Source organism: Ostrea edulis, chromosome 2 (assembly GCF_947568905.1).
Source record: "Ostrea edulis chromosome 2, xbOstEdul1.1, whole genome shotgun sequence".
In the NCBI taxonomy this organism is placed as follows: domain Eukaryota; kingdom Metazoa; phylum Mollusca; class Bivalvia; order Ostreida; family Ostreidae; genus Ostrea; species Ostrea edulis.
Window position 1 is genome coordinate 6,462,166 of NC_079165.1, and position 17,479 is coordinate 6,479,644.

Here is a 17,479-nt window from a genome sequence, read left to right on the forward strand (position 1 = left end):
AGAGTTCTTGTAACAGAGACATTTTTATGCCTCCGATGGGATTTGAACCTGGGTCTCTGGCACTCAAGTCCAGTACTCTACCAATCGAGCTAAAGGGTTAACCCACTAGCCTGAGCTAGTAGGAATGCCATATCACTCACACTACCACATTATCAAACTTTGACTTCACAGAAAAGAAAACGCGGGAAAATATAGCTCTACATCACTATGCATTTAGTTTTTCTTACACATGTGCGGTTGTACAGAAGACGATTTTTGAAAATTGGACAATTTTTTTTCAGTTTTTGCCCCACCCCTAAGACCCTGGTGGTGCATGAGTCCTGAAATTTACAGTTTATATCCTCCTTGTCCCAAAGATGCTTCATACCAAATTTGAAAAGAATTGGAATAGTGGTTATCAAGAAGAAGTTAAAAATGTTCAATTGTTAACGCACGACGACAGACGACAACCAATTGCAATAGGTCACCAGAGTTTACTCAGGAGACCTAAAAAATAATTTAACAGATGGACAGACAGATGGATGGAAAAGCCCATACCATAAGGCCAAAAAAAAAATGTTGGTTTCCACTTTCCCTACCTACCCTAAAAATTTCTGCCGACTCTAACACATTTTTTTCCATTCTCACAAATTTTGCAATTGTCATCACTACAACAAGAGTATATTTGTTGACTTATTTATCAAATTATTTTTTATGCACTAATACTAGACAGATTCCAAAACACAGAAACAGTTTTTGTTTACAGTAAAGTGAAGAAATGTATTGCTTCATCATATAAATTTTATTTGATTACCAAATAATCACTTTATTTTATTATTTTATGCATAGTAGAACACTAAATCATTAGAAAATTATTCATCCTATAAAATCAACAAAAAACCCACCTACCTACCAACCCTTAATTTTTTTTTAGGTGAAAGTGGAAACTAACATGTTCTTTGGGGGGGGGGGGGGGGGGCTTAATATGGCCTGTCGAAAGACGGGCATATAAAAATTACAGATAAAACTACAGAAAAAGAACTGGTTGATAATGAATGTGCAATGTATTTACTCTGTGACATATACAATATCCAGCTAACTGCATTGAACATTTTTCAACATTAAATTTTAACAGTATTATTCTTACCAATGTGAAATTAACATTGATTTAGTGTTAAATGCCATTAACATAAGATTGATGTTGAGTTTTATAAGATTTATGTTGAGTTATCAAATGATGGTAGGGGTAGCGTGTTTACTTTGTGTCAATTTGAGCCCCATTGTGCCATGGCTGCGTCAAACCTAATATGTAAACATAGGTAGTGATTGCTCCTTCGCCAAAAGCTTTGAATTTAGAAGTGAGAATCATGGGTCTTTTGAATATACCTTTAAAATGGAGGTCCATTGTCACAACAGACATTGGCACCATAAAGAACCCTCACTGCATGTTAAAGCCATAAGCGCTAAGCATAGGTCTAAAGTAGTCTGTACTTCATCTACACCTGGTGATGCCTCAGTATGAGTGAAAAATTGTTGAGAGGACATAAAACAAACACCAAATGTTTTAAAATTGTTCAACATTAAAATGTCAATTCTTTAAAATACAATTATTGTTATTTCTGAGGTCAATACAATGCTACTTGAGAAGTGCAACACTCACTGAGCCTGGAGGGTGAGACAAAGTTGGCACTCTGGGGGTAACTAAATTATTATATTAACCAAGAAAATGTCAATCATTGTTTTATTACACAATTTAATACGTTTTATTGTTATTGGTCAGAACAAACCCTTAATATACCACAGCAGAATTTACTAACAAAAGGCAATTAAACAATAATATTTATTTACAATTAATAATTGAAGGAAAATTGTAAAAATAGCAAAATACTATTATATACTTTAGTTGAACAATATAAATCCAAACAGAATCTATACCCACACAAAAATATTTCCCAGTATCATAAAATCCAAAATGCATAAAAAGTGTCTAACCAAAGCTCCTTTTATCATAAGAATTTCAGTGTATATATAATAGGAATGAATTTTCTAGAAAGACAATGATGCAACCAGTACATCATCTTTCCACTAAAAATAACAGGAGGTCTAGAACAATCTAGGTCACAGGTGTCAATAAGATAAGTAACACTTCTCTAGAACAATCTAGGTCACAGGTGTCAATAAGATAAGTAACACTTCTCTAGAACAATCTAGGTCACAGGTGTCAATAAGATAAGTAACAATTCTCTAGAACAATCTTGGTCACAGGTGTCAATTCAGTGCACGGAAATAGTACACAATATCATCAAAACTAGCTGCTATAGCCTAGGAAACGATACCTTGTCGGCCATCTTTGTATACAGCTAAACTGCAAGACCTAGCCAAAAGTGATTAGAGACACATATTTTGTTTATCATATGACTAAAATAATCTTTAAATAAATCAAAACTGGTTTCTAGAACACGTAGAACTTTTCAAACAATGCGTGATTGGTAATCTTTAAATCAGATCTGATGTTACTCCAGTTCGTGATAATTTAAAAGCCAGCTTTACTTTACAATAAAGTGCAAGATATCAAAGTGAGTAGAGACACTTGTAAGTTTTCAACGAGTGACCAAAAGATAATATGCAATTGTATCACTTTAGAAATTTCCAATTCATTTTGTGTCCCTTGTAGGAGAAATCATGTTACATGAATGTTTCCCTTGAAGGCATGTACAGGTGAACATAACATTTTATTTTTCCTAATTTGTTGGATCTCAGCCAATAGGAAATAATTAATTTAGCATCATTCAGCTACGTGTAATTTGTAGTCTAGTGAATCATAGTGAGAATAATCTTTTAACATGGTTCTGAATTTAAAAGGCTGAAGCACTCGAGGTCGAGCTACAATATACCTGCATACTGATCCGACTTCGTGGAACTCTCCGCACAATAAACTCCTCTCCCGAAGGAAGGACTGTTTGCAACTCTGCCATCCATCCCCTGGGTGTGAATGTTCTGAATTAATTCTGGTTGTGTTCCATGAAAAAGGTAGTGTTCATTAATACCTGGGTAAATCTCTACCTGCAGTGATGCATCAGCAGTTGCAGTCGTCAACACATCCCCCTTTTTAACTGCTGGAATTTGACCAAGTGGTTTCAAAACACCACTCTGAGCAGCTTTTAGAAAGATCTTTTCTCTATACTTCCAATATTCCTCAAAAAGGTGTGGATTTTCCAGCCGCTCTATTTTTGTAATTTTTATTTTTGTATATCCTAACTGATCTAGACCAACAGAATCCACACCTTTTCCCACAAACAGGGGCTGCCATGTTCTCAGGGCTAAATCTTCTATAGCTTTGTATATTACAGGGTTGGCAATTTTCACATCCACGACATGAAACGCGCTCTGCGAGAAAGAAGTGTTCCAGATTGCCAGAGTTTTGTTGGATGTATATTTGGTCCAGTACGAAGGAGATATTGGTGTGGAGGCATAAAGATCTTGAAAATATTGTTTGGAATTCACTTTCTTTGAGGACAAGCTGGAAGCTGTACGTATAAGAAAATTATTATGACAAATGATTCTTAAATGAATTTACATATTGTGATTAATCTCAAGTACAAATGTATAATAAAATCAGTACCTGGTAAAATAATTTTTTTTAAGGGTAGGGGCAAATAACATCAAATTCACATACCACCTTCTGATACCCTGTTTTCAAAACAAATGTTCATTATAGGGTGTCAATTGCCTAAGGTTTGTGATAATAAAGGTGTTAATTATTCCTCACCTTAGTAGATCTCCACAGTGAATTGCATCCATAGGCCTAAATAGTGAAGGTAATTTTAAAAATTTAAACAAACGAGAAAATTGTTTAATAGGGATCACTGTTGTTTTCTGTTGGTAAGGAATTTTAAAGTCCAATCACGCATCATCACAAGCAGGTGCTTTGATTATCAGACAAAGAAATAGAATGTGTGCCTATCCATTCAAACATGTAAAGTGTGCATGCGTGGAAACACAGGCACCTGAAGTATACACACTGCTACCCCACTCCTCAGCCCCTTTCTGATTTTTTGGGGCAGCAAGAATTTCTCCAAAATGTGTGGATTTCCTGTTTATCCCATCACAATATCGATTTATGTAATTGTTTTACGCTTTTTGTAAGCTTCGGAGATTGGCCTAATACCGGTATAATAAAATACATGTCAAGGAAAGAAACAAAAATTTGTAAACAGGGGGTCCTGGCTTTGGGGCACATTTTTCAAGTAATTGCAGCATTATATATGTAAGGCATTATAGCTAGCGGCAAGTCAGGGAAATGCCATACTACAAGTCCCTTCAACTCAAAACCCATCTCATCTCTTTTATTTGTCACAATTTTGTATGCATTGATCTTCTCTTCCATTGGCTACCAAAGAGGAGGTCAGAGTATGAAATGAGTTACGCGCCATGTGATTGGTCACGAAAATCCCGTGTCATATACCCCTGCATGTATCTATCACCCAGATCTATTTAGATATCAATGTCAAGATAGAATAAAAAAATAATTTCTCGGTAAATTAAAGTATCTACATCATATGGACAGAATTCACTGAGGCCGTCTTTAGATCTGCCGCATCGCCCCTGGGAGGCCTTCATGGAGGGGGGTTGGTATTGTTATGGGTATATATCATTAGGGGAGAGCTTCACAGCACAAATCACACACCTGAAGACGTCAGCCCCTGTGATATCAGAGTAGGATTGGTCATTTTCAGTGCAGATAAAAATGCCTGTAATCAGAAAAATACAAATTAACATCCACATAAACAAGTAGTATAACTAGTCCACAGTTTTAACACTTTTAATCAAACATTAAAGGGAAAGGTAACCCTATAACCACATTGTTGCCTTTATGAATAAACTTATGAATTGCTGATATCGTAAATGACAGTCTTTAACAACAAAAATCCTTGCTTAACAATAAATCAATATTAATCTATCTTATATTTTAAATTACCCGCCACTAAGAGAGCGGGCATTGAAGTTTAATTTATTACATCAGCAGCACTGTAAACATGACAAGTCACGAATAGTTAAATTTGGAGCCGTATAGATTTGAGCCCATTCTTTCGCAAGAGGAATTTAAGAAAAGAAGACATTCAGTCCAGTCGCAGACCAGGCAGATGGTACTCGTTTCTTCATACATGTACATGTCTCAAACCTCAACTTGTCATTACGCAAATGATGGATTCACAGTTTACATAGTATTTTCTTTTCAAATAAGCTTGTTGGGTCAGGAATTTCGTGGGGGGGGGGGGGGGACTTTTTTCACATCTCCCCTTCGCATAAGTGTAATTAACTGCTTGACAAGAAGGCATCCACCTATTTAAAATCTACCACATGCACATCTTTGATGATCTTAGAATCACATCAAAACCGGAATAGACGGTTTGACGTCAAAAATATTGATTTTTGTGGTCTTGAATACAAAAGAGTTCCACTTCCTGGCAGCCTCTATAGATGGTGGGAATTTCAATTTTTAACGTTTTAAAATTAGTACTGAGGCTTATCTAGGCCATGTATCAACACAATAATATGACAAATCTTTAAATTATCATGTAATTAATCTTATCATTTATTATGTAAAAAATGTTTGGGTTGCCTTTCCCTTTAATTTTCGGAAACTCATAGTCATGACATGGAGATTCTGATAATAGTTGTAAAATCAATTTTAAAAACCACCTTTTGAACAGTTTGCCACTTCTTGTCCAAGTTGTAAGCTACAATGGTGATCCTGGTGAGTTCAGTTTGAGGATGTTTCTTGTCGAAGTCTTCAATGCATTCCGCCATGACCTCAGCCACCTCATCAGGAGGGTATTCCAGCGACCCAGTCCCGAGGGTAGGCATAGCCAGGGTCTTTGTCATCTTGTGTTTATTCGCTTCCTCTAAGCAGTTTGTCACAAATTCTTTCAAACTCTGTCAAGGAAATAGGATAGTGCATCAATATATTGAAAAGAAACCAAACCATGAATAAGAGAACTGATGAAATGTTTTGGCTGATTTTATCATAGAGGCATAAAAGCAATGGAGGCGTGCGGTAATTATTAACAATGGCAAGCACTCAAAGGTACCTGTTTAGGTGTGGGGGTGCAAGTGGAGGCCCACTTAGGAATGGCTCCATGATACACAAATTTACATGGCAAGTCATATCCATCAGTAATGGCAATTTCTCCATAGTTAATTCCTTGGGGATATTTTTTATGACACTCTGTCTGAATGCCAGCTCCCGCTGCCTTCAGCAACGCTTCGGCCATTCCTCCATTTTTCAGCTGCAGGTCTTGGGGTCCACTGCACACTATGACATCAACCTGCAATAATAAATGTACCAAGTGAATTAGATAAAATATCAATATCGTAGATCTATCCTAGTAAAGTTTTGGAGAAGAGCAAATGAAACTAGAGTTCCACCAAGACAGGCATATCCCTAGTCTTGATCTCAAAGTGCCTTGACCTTTGACCTCTACATTTGAAAATCAAGAAGAAGCTCCTTCGGATGAGACCACAAAACCTGAGGTCCCAATTGTCACAGCATGAGTGGCACAATAAAGATCCCTCCCTGCTCAAAGGCTGTAAGTGCCGAGCATACATGTAGGTCTAAACGTTGCAGCAGCCCTTCACTGATAATGGTGATGTCTCCGTATTAGCGAAAAATTCTCAAGTGTAATGTTAAACAAAGCAAAGGCTCAGGTGAGGTAAATACACAAAAAATCTAAATTACCTGCTGCTCGATCAACTTTCCAACCTTCAGACACACTTCTATCCTGCCTAACTTAAACTCAGTCTTTTGTGTGACAACTGAAGTGAAAAGTACATTTTTAAAAACAAAAGACATAATAGTTTAATAGGGATTACCGTACTGTTATTTTCTGCTGGTAAGGAATTAGATTTAAAATGAAGATACGCATCACCACAAGCAGGTGCTTTGAATATCAGACAAAGGAATAGAATGTGTGCCTATCTATCCAAAGAAGCAAAGCGTGCGAGGGAATTGTTATTGACATTATTCTAATACCATTGGGAGAGAAAAAAAACAAAATAGACAAAAGAAATGTTTTATACAATTCATAATTAGAGAACATCTAACAACAATTCTTTACAATCATAGAACGACAACTCTCTACAATCAGGGAATAATAAATCTCTACTCTCTGGGAACAATAAATCTCTACTATCAGAGAACAACTTTATATTCTTAAAATAAAAAAGCTATAAAAACTCTTTCCTAGCAGAGAAAATTAGCGCTCTACAATACAAACACAAGGGTCTGCAAATTAAATTTCAAGTATGCAATTAATCTCAAAGCATAACAATCTAACATCATAAAAATACAGTATGTCCTTTTTAAGAACAACATACCTGAAGAGGCCGGCCCCTGTGATATCAGAGTAGGATTGGTCACTTGCAGTGTGGATAAAAATGCCTGTAATTAGAAAAATACAAATTAACATCCACATAAACAGGTAGCATAACTAGTCCACAGTTTTAACACTTTCAATCAAACATTAATTTTTGGAAGTCGATAGTCATGACATGGAGATTCTGATAATAGTCATCAATTTTAAAAACCACATTTTGAACAGTTTGCCACTTCTTATCCAAGTTGTAAGCTACAATGGTGATCCTGGTGAGTTCAGTTTGAGGATGTTTCTTGTCGAAGTCTTCAATGCATTCCGCCATGACCTCAGCCACCTCATCAGGAGGGTATTCCAGCGACCCAGTCCCGAGGGTAGGCATAGCCAGGGTCTTTGTCATCTTGTGTTTATTCGCTTCCTCTAAGCAGTTTGTCACAAACTCTTTCAAACTCTGTCAAGGAAATAGGATAGTGCATCAATATATTGAAAAGAAACCAAACCACGAATAAGAAAGAGAACAGATGAAATGTTTTGGCTGATTGTATTATAGAGTCATAAAAGCAATGGAGACGTGCGGTAATTATTTACAATGGCAAGCACTCAAAGGTACCTGTTTAGGTGTGGGGGTGCAAGTGGAGGCCCACTTAGGAATGGTTCCATGATACACAAATTTACATGGCAAGTCATATCCATCAGTAATGGCAATTTCTCCATAATTAATTCCTTGGGGGTATTTTTTATGACACTCTGTCTGAATGCCAGCTCCCGCTGCCTTCAGCAACGCTTCGGCCATTCCTCCATTTTTCAGCTGCAGGTCTTGGGGTCCACTGCACACTATGACATCAACCTGCAATAATAAATGTACCAAGTGAATTAGATAAAATATCACTATCGTAGATCTGTTCTAGTCAAGTTTTGGAGAAGAGCAAATGAAACGAGAGGTACTGTGAGCAATGCTCACTTAGAATACCCCCCGCTTACCCCAATCTCCCAAAGGGTGTTGGTAATAGGTAAAACTTCAGTATTATGATCCAAAAGGTATCTGGGAACACAGCATCTCCATGCGATGAAAAAAGCCGTTAAAGAATTTAAATGGAAACCATATTGCTACTTTGATGTCCAGTGCTCGTGACCTTTGACCTTTTGACCCCAAAATCGATAGGGAACATCTTCATCCCATGGGTAGTCCATATGTTTGATATGGTGACTGTAGGTGGAAAGGATAACGCTTTAGAGCCTGGAAACCATATTGCTACTTCGATGTCCAGTGCGCTTGACCTTTGGACCCCAAAATCGATAGGGAACATCTTCATCCCATGGGTAGTCCATATATATGATATGGTGACGGTAGGTGGAAAGGATAATGCTTTAGAGCCCGGAAACCATTGCGTCTACAGACGGACGGACGGACGGACGGACAGACATACGGACAACCCGATTCCAGTATACCCCCCACAACTTGTCGCGGGGGGTATAACTAGAGTTCCACCAAGACAGGCATATCCCTAGTCTTGATCTCAAAGTGCCTTGACCTTTGACCTCTACATTTGAAAATCAAGAAGAACCTCCTTCAGATGAGATCACAAAACCCGAGGTCCCAATTGTCACAGCATGAGTGGCACGATAAAGATCCCTCTCTGCTCAAAGGCTGTAAGTGCAAGCATACATGTAGGTCTAACCTTTGCAGCAGCCCTTCACTGATAATGGTGATGTTTCCATATGAGCGAAAAATTCTCAAATGGAATGTTAAACAAAGCAAGGCTCAGGTGAGCTAAATACACAAAACTCTATCTTACCTGCTGCTCGATCAACTCCCCAACCTTCAGACACACTTCTATCCTGCCTAACTCACACTCAGTCTTTTGTGTGACAACTGAAGTGAAAAGTACATTTTTAAAAACAAAAGACATAATAGTTCAATAGGGATTACTGTTATTTTCTGCTGGTAAGGAATTAGATTTAAAATAAAGATACGCATCATCACAAGCAGGTGCTTTGAATATCAGACATCATCATCATCATCGGCATTTTGATTAACATGCAGGATTAGGTGCATCTTCCACAGCAGTGGGCTCCCTTCCAGGTAACTGGCTTGCTGCACACATGGCAGACCTAACATTTGACTTCCAGGCATCTCTGTCCAATGGGTTAACATCACAGAGTCCCCACTCACGGTGGTCTTTTTCTAATTGTGCTTTCCAGGTCTCCCTGGTTGTCGTCCTCCCTCGTTTTTCATATTGAAGACATTAATGATTGCCCCACTGGATCTAGCAACGTGCCCAAACCAGCGTAGCCTCTTCTCCCTCAGGATAGCGTCAAGGTCATTGATCCCAAGTCGTGCCAGTAGCTCGCTTGATCTGACACTAGCCATGTCTTCTGGCTTTACCTTGCATATCTGTCTGATCATGGCTCTGTCATTTCGTCGTAGGCGAAGGAGGTCTGGTTTTGGCAAGGTCCACGTCTCACTTGCATACAGCATCACGCTAAGCACATATGTACTGTACAACATGCCACGGGTCTTGTAAGAAAGATGACGGGAAGAGAGGACAGGCAGTAGTTCCCTAAATTTACTCCAGACCGTCTTCACACGAGTGATCGTTGAGAGCACACATCCTCCAGCTGCCAGCGTGTCACCTAAGTAGCAGAAGGAAGCTACTACCGCTAGCTTGTTTGTTCCAACTTGAACTTCCTTCTGTGGCCTCCCATCTATTGGTCGAGCAGTTCCCAGGCATCTAGGGCAGCGGTAATTGGGATCCTCTTTCAAGTGTTTAAGGCCACTGCACTTCTTATGCACCCAGTGCTTACATCCCTTACAGTGTATGCTGTTGCTGCCTACACCATTATGACACACAGCACATGGGAATTCGACCGAGCTCTGCAAAAGATCCAAGCCTGTGCCACAGATCATGATCTTGGTTTTCTTGGTATTGACTCTGAGTCCCTTCCTCTCCATTGCCTCCTTCCAGGTCAACAGTCTACTGACACATTTTTCCAAGGAATTTGAAATGATGACGAGGTCATTGGCATAAAGGTCCTCCCAGGACACTCCTGCTTGAAACTCACGTGACAGGGCCTCAAGGACGATGATAAAGAGCAGTGGGCTAAGGAATAGAATGTGTGCCTATCTATCCAAAGAAGCAAAGTGTGCGAGGGAATTGTTATTGACATTATTCTAATACCATTGGGAGAAAAAAACAAAATAGACAAAAGAAATGTTTTATACAATTCATAATTAGAGAACATCTCACAACAATTCTTTACAATCATAGAACGACAACTCTCTACAATCAGGGAACGATAAATCTCTACTCTCTGGGAATACCTACTCTATGGGAACAATAAATCTCTACTATCAGAGAACAACTTTATATTCTTAAAATAAAAAAGCTATAAAAACTCTTTCCTGCAGAGAAAATTAGCACTCTACAATACAAACACAAAGGCCTGCAAATTATTCTCAAAGCATAACAATCTAACATCACAAAAATACAGTATGTCTTCTTAATTAACAACAACATACATGTACCTGAGGAGACTGGCCCCTGTGATATCAGAGAAGGATTGGTCACTTGCAGTGTGGATAAAAATGCCTGTAATTAGAAAAATACAAATTAACATCCACATAAACAAGTAGTATAACTAGTCCACAGTTTTAACACTTTCAATCAAACATTAATTTTCAGAAGCTGATAGTCATGACATGGAGATTCTGATAATAGTTTTAAAATCAATTTTAAAAACCACCTTTTGAACAGTTTGCCACTTCTTGTCCAAGTTGTAAGCTACAATGGTGATCCTGGTGAGTTCAGTTTGAGGATGTTTCTTGTCGAAGTCTTCAATACATTTCGCCATGACCTCAGCCACCTCATCAGGAGGGTATTCCAGCGACCCAGTCCCGAGGGTAGGCATAGCCAGGGTCTTTGTCATCTTGTGTTTATTCGCTTCCTCTAAGCAGTTTGTCACAAATTCTTTCAAACTCTGTCAAGGAAATAGGATAGTGCATCAATATATTGAAAAGAAACCAAACCATGAATAAGAGAACTGATGAAATGTTTTGGCTGATTTTATCATAGAGGCATAAAAGCAATGGAGGCGTGCGGTAATTATTAACAATGGCAAGCACTCAAAGGTACCTGTTTAGGTGTGGGGGTGCAAGTGGAGGCCCACTTAGGAATGGCTCCATGATACACAAATTTACATGGTAAGTCATATCCATCAGTAATGGCAATTTCTCCATAGTTAATTCCTTGGGGATATTTTTTATGACACTCTGTCTGAATGCCAGCTCCCGCTGCCTTCAGCAACGCTTCGGCCATTCCTCCATTTTTCAGCTGTAGGTCTTGGGGTCCACTGCACACTATGACATCAACCTGCAATAATAAATGTACCAAGTGAATTAGATAAAATATCACTATCGTAGATCTGTTCTAGTCAAGTTTTGGAGAAGAACAAATGAAACTAGAGTTCATATCCCTCGTCTTAATCTCAAAGTGCCTTGACCCTTGACCTCTACATTTGAAAATCAATAAGATATGAAACAACAAAAACTGAGGTCCCGTGTTACAACAGGTGTGGCATGATAAAGATCCCTCCTTGCTCAAAGGTCGTAAGTGACGAGCATAGGCCTAAACTTTGCAGCCTTTCACTGATATTGGTGACGTCTCCATATGAGTGAAAAATTCTCAAGCAGAACGTTAAACAATATAGAATTTATCAATCAACAATCTTAAAGTGCCATGACCTTTGACCTCCACATTTAAAAATTAATAAGAAGCTCCAAGATATTTTCTAGGAGATAATTGCTGTCTGTATCATTGGAATCAGGCTTGGTCACTAAAAACTGAGCATTATTTAAGTAGAAAATGTCACGTCCACATGACCTTTTGCTTGGAATATTCATGAGAACTATCCGTCAATCAGATTGCGCCATACAGAGAATGATGGCTATTTAGGCGGTTCCCAGCAATTCGTAAACAAGTTGCAGAAATCTCTTTCCCATGAAGTTTACTGTACACTATAAAATTGTATATTCTCACATAAGGAATTCTAAACTTTTGCAATAATGCCTAATCTATTCCACAGGATATCATTACAAACAACAAAACGTACAATATAAAATACATCCAAATCAAATTAATTGTGAATTGCGATTTATGTATGAATAGGGATGGGTATGATTTGAATAGTTTTCAAGATGGTAAACGGTGCATTGTGACGTCACCTGTAGGTTCTTACGCAAAGTATACGGCGCGGATCTAAGAAGTCTGATTTTAATTAGATTGAGTTAGTTTCCATTATATTTGTTTAATTTGTAATCCATTTTACATCAAGGGGATGTAGTCTACTGATTACAATGTTCTCTATGACTACTTATTCATTAATTCCAATCAGGCTTTGTTCAAATTTGAAAAATTGTAATATTTCTGAATTTTGACCATTTCATTTCAATTTCTTTTTAAAATATATTTCTCTGATATATCTTTTTTATAATTGACATGTTTTGTGAAAAATTTATTTGTAGACTTAAAAAATATTAGCAAATAATGTTTTCGATTTTAATAAATATTTTTTTCATTTAAAAAATTAGAACGTCTATCTAAGTCGCTTAGGCATGTTTTCTGATATATACTATGTATCAAATCACAGTAAAATTTGGACTCTAGGGTATCTTATTTGCAAACAAAATACCTTTATTATCATTCCGAGATAAATAAAAAGAAAATTCATATAAAATACTTGAAAGCTTGTATCACTCTTTCGATGGTGAAATCATAGATAATTAGAAGTGTTTTAAGGAGCCATTAAATAAAATTTTAGAGTAATGAGCCTGTATAAGCATTTCATATTTTGAAAAATGCAGTGCTATAATGACAATGTGTTGGGTAAACAGATTGAGTTACACATTCATAGCACTGTATTTTTCTAAATGTAATCATCAGTACTAGAAGATATTGTGTTACATTTGACTTGCTATGGAAATGTTTGAAATAACCCACTACAACACTCGTTTAATATTAAACATATGGACATGATACCTTGGTACTATGATCTGAAAAACTCACCTCAGGAAAGGCTAAAGTGAGCTAAATACACAAAAATCTAAATTACCTGCTGCTCGATTAACTTTCCAACCTTCAGACACACTTCTATCCTGCCTAACTTATACTCAGTCATTTGTGTGAAAACTGAAGTGAAAAGTACTTTTTTAAAAGCATCAATCAATTAAAGTTATTACACAATATATTTTGTCTTTCATAATTAAACTAAACCATATTAGTCATAATTTTCAGAATATACAATAATCATTTATGATATAAAAAGTGTTTTAGAAAAATTCAATACCTGAATTTTGAGTACTAGATAAATTCTTGGCTTTGTGAACAAATACATGTACCTATGAAACATAAACATTTTTGTATTATATTAATATCAGCAGTTTATAGCGGTCTACTCATCAATACATACATTTTTTCTTTCCCATTGAATTCATGAAACAAGAGGCCCATGAGCCATATTGCACAATTGAGTTACGCACTACATCATTGAATCCCAATTAACACCCCCCCTCCCTTTGTCACTCCCGTCTTTCTGCCTTACACTGCTGCGACGTCAATTGATTGTGACGTCATACACTTTCTGTGATTTATACATGTATGTTACATGTTGAAGATTTATATTACACTGTGAAGTAAAATTTATGGAGTGAACAAACTTGACTCCATACAGTGAGAATATTTATCAATATGAAATTTTTTTACCATTTTAGTCTTTGAGAGGATCTATTGTGTAAAAATTTAAACTTTCTTGTGACACTGTACCAACCCTGGGGGCTAAGGTATGCATAAAATTTGAACCTGCACTGAAAAAATGACAAATGTTTGCATGTTGATTTGATATATTGTATCCCGATAGACCTCCATATTTTGAAAGAAATTTCCTAATTGTAATCATTTGTAAACTTTGAACCCATCTTGAGTACTCGTCCTCGTGTCAGGGTCATGGTATGAATGCACTTCAAATTTCTATTACATAAGAATGCTTACATCACTTTAACATAATACCCTCATGGTTCTTAAAATTTTTTTATACACTAGCTGTACTGTATAACTGGAATTTTCTGCAGGTGGAAATTTTTGCAACATGATCCCTAAAAGGTAACAAATTATATCCTTCATTTCCAATTTCTACAGTTGCATAATTAGTCATACCTATATGTACCTATTTTGTGATTGTGATATTTGCATATTTTTCCTCTCTGCAAAAAAATGAACATGCAGCCACAGAATATACCCGTTGTACGGTATCCTGTATTTCTCACATGATCACCAGTGTGAGATCAACTTTACCAATGTGAGACAGCCATGTGAGATGTTTCTTTCTCACATGATCACCAGTGTGAGATCGACTTTACCCATGTGAGACAGCCATGTGAGATTTTTCTTTCTCACATGATCACCAGTGTGAGATCGACTTTACCCATGTGAGATTTTCTGTCTCACACTGCTGCGACGTCATTAAATTGATTGTGACGTCATACATTTTCTGTGATTTACGTTACACGTTGAAGATTTCTGTTACACTGTAAAGTAAAATATTGATTTACATTGTTTTCTTTAAATTTTAATGTGATCTATTATAGTAGCTTTCTGGTGGATAATCTTGGGTTTTGTAGTTTACATTTAACAGTGTAAACCATTCAGATAATGCTCTTTCTGCCTGTCTAATTAGTTTTTGCATTGAAGTTCAAATGAGGATTGTGATAATTTAGAATTTTCTCAAAGCTCCTATAAATTAAATTTTATGCACTAAACTTTAGGCAATATGTGAGAAAAATAATCCTTCATTATTAACTCGTGTGGGAATCCCACAGTGGGATACGAAAATTCTACCTCTGGAACAAGATTTGCAGTCTATAAAACTCGGTAAAGCCTCGTCCTAGACTGCGAGTCTTGTTCCCTCGGTGGAATTTCCCTATCCCACACTCATACTAATATGAAGGATTTTAGGGGTTCAAAGGTCATGCTTGTTGAGTGAGGAGGTGTGTACAGGGCTCTCCTATTATCTTGCCAATTAAGTTATTTACAGTGTTCTTTATAAATTGAAGATTGTGTCAGGTGTTAATAGCCTGTTTTTCTTTGATGGGAGCTGTTTTTCCATGTAAAAAAAAAAATTGTGGAATTTGGATTTATCTAACTCTTTCCAAAACTTGTGTGTATCGTGAGTAGTGTTCTACCAAGTTCACTCCAGTCGACCTGTGGACCAGGCACCTGCTGTACAGTGTTTCAATATTACAATGGCCACAAAGGATACAAGAAATGCATGGTAAACACAATGCCAAACAACATACAATGGATAAGGGAAGGTTGTCATTGTCATCTGTTCCAGCAGAGGTCAAAGCAGAGGTAGTATCTACCAAGCAGAGAAGGATTTCTTCTGCAGGAGACAACGAAAATTCAGAGACTGACAATATTAAAGTTACTCATAATTAGCTCCATCCAAGAGACCCTTAAGAAACTTGTGACAAAAGAGGATATCAAAGATATTGTGAAGAGCGTAATATTGTGGAGGTAAAAGAAGAACTAAAGAATGAGATGAAAGAGGAGACTAAGGAGATAAAGGAGGAGATTATGGAAGAACTTAAAACAGACTTGGAGGTCCACAAAGCTCAGCATGGTGAGGAACTGTCCAAGATCAGACAACAGTTATCAGACAAAATGGACAGCTTAATGATGGACAATGACACTAACAAGGAAAATGTGTCGCAGCTGAAAAAAAGGATCACGAGTCTAGAAAAGCAACTAAAGGATACCGATGGTCTTGCAAATGCAGCAATTAGTATGGCAAACTTTAATCAACAGTATTCTCAAAAAAACAATATCAAGATTCTAAGATGGCCGGAACATCAGGGTCAGAATCTGAAAGAGGAACTCTGTACATTGGTGACTGGGAAAACAGGGGAAAATTTAGACGAGCGAGACATTTCGGCAATTCACTGCATCCCCTCCAGCAACAAGAATCAACCAAGGCCAGTAATTGTGAAATTCGTAAGAAGTGATGTGAGAAGAGCGGTCATTACAAAAAGAGAAAAGTTAAAAGACAACTTCATTATGGTAGATCACATTACCAACATAAATGTAAAACTTGCAAAAGCTGAGATCGGAAGAGAGAGAACACATGGTGGACAGTGCGTGGTTTTTCAACGGTCATGTCTTTGCGTTAGATAAGACCGGAAAAAGACACAAGATGGATGTGTTAGATGATATTGACAGAAAACTTAGAGTATGAACACTGATCACTTTATATAGGAACATAACAGGAGGAGCCTTGTGATGGACAAGTGTGACATTTGGCTAAAGGCAAGGTATGCCTAAAAAACTTAAAATTTCATTATTATTATCTGTATTTGTGTTTCAAAGTGTAAGTGTAAGTATGAGTGTATGCATGAGGCTGAGTGAATGTATGTGTCAACTCTCAATCCTTATTTATAACACTGACAGCTCGATCAAAAGAACTATTTTTACATGTCAAAGGCTGAAAGCTTAAATATCTTAAGTATGAATGTTAGAGGTTTTTCATCAAGTAGTCAAAAACGTAGAGATGTTTTTAATTGGGTAAGAAACAAAAATGTATCTATTATTTGTTTTCAAGAAACCCATAGTATTCAAGATGTTGAGAAGTTATGGGAGTCTGAATGGGGTAATAAATCCTTTTTCAGTAGTTATACTAGTACCTCTGCTGGAGTTGCAATACTGTTTAAAAATAACTTTGAATTTCAAATTCACTCTATACAAAAGGATCCTATGGGTAGATATATCATACTAGATATTACTGCAAATAATGTAAGCTTTACTTTAGTCAACCTGCATGGTCCAAATACTGATAGTCCAGAATTTTTTCAGAACATATACACTGAAATTGTTAAGTTAGAAAATATGTCGATTGTCATGTGTGGTGACTGGAATGTCGTTCAGGATAAGGAAAAGGACACATTTAATGTTAAAAATCTCAACAATCCACATGCACATAGAAAAATATCAAACATTAAGGTACAGTTGGAGGGTGTTGATCCCTGGAGAATTTGGAATGAAGAAGGGAGACAGTATACGTGGAGAAGGTCAAATCCTATA

At 37.0% G+C, this 17,479-nt stretch overlaps 1 protein-coding gene across 6 annotated transcripts in view; it reads right to left on the reverse strand.

The window, feature by feature from the left end:
• The window catches only part of LOC125678475 (protein mono-ADP-ribosyltransferase PARP15-like), a 63,338-nt gene that overhangs the window by 5,385 nt on the left and 40,474 nt on the right, over positions 1-17,479 (reverse strand). For 3 of the 6 annotated variants that reach the window (XM_048916953.2, XM_048916947.2, XM_056157477.1), the window contains exons 7-18: positions 11,486-11,722; positions 11,097-11,330; positions 10,879-10,942; positions 9,149-9,225; positions 7,963-8,199; positions 7,567-7,803; positions 7,357-7,420; positions 6,719-6,795; positions 6,072-6,308; positions 5,683-5,916; positions 4,667-4,730; positions 2,874-3,506 (exon numbers count right to left, since the gene is read on the reverse strand). In XM_048916953.2, the coding sequence (XP_048772910.2) occupies positions 2,874-3,506; positions 4,667-4,730; positions 5,683-5,916; positions 6,072-6,308; positions 6,719-6,795; positions 7,357-7,420; positions 7,567-7,803; positions 7,963-8,199; positions 9,149-9,225; positions 10,879-10,942; positions 11,097-11,330; positions 11,486-11,722 (2,395 nt within the window). Of the gene's footprint in view, positions 1-2,315; positions 2,354-2,873; positions 3,507-4,666; positions 4,731-5,682; positions 5,917-6,071; positions 6,309-6,718; positions 6,796-7,356; positions 7,421-7,566; positions 7,804-7,962; positions 8,200-9,148; positions 9,226-10,878; positions 10,943-11,096; positions 11,331-11,485; positions 11,723-13,460; positions 13,538-13,694; positions 13,747-17,479 lie in introns of all 6 variants that reach the window. The other 3 variants (XM_048916954.2, XM_048916952.2, XM_048916951.2) reach the window with 3 other exon arrangements.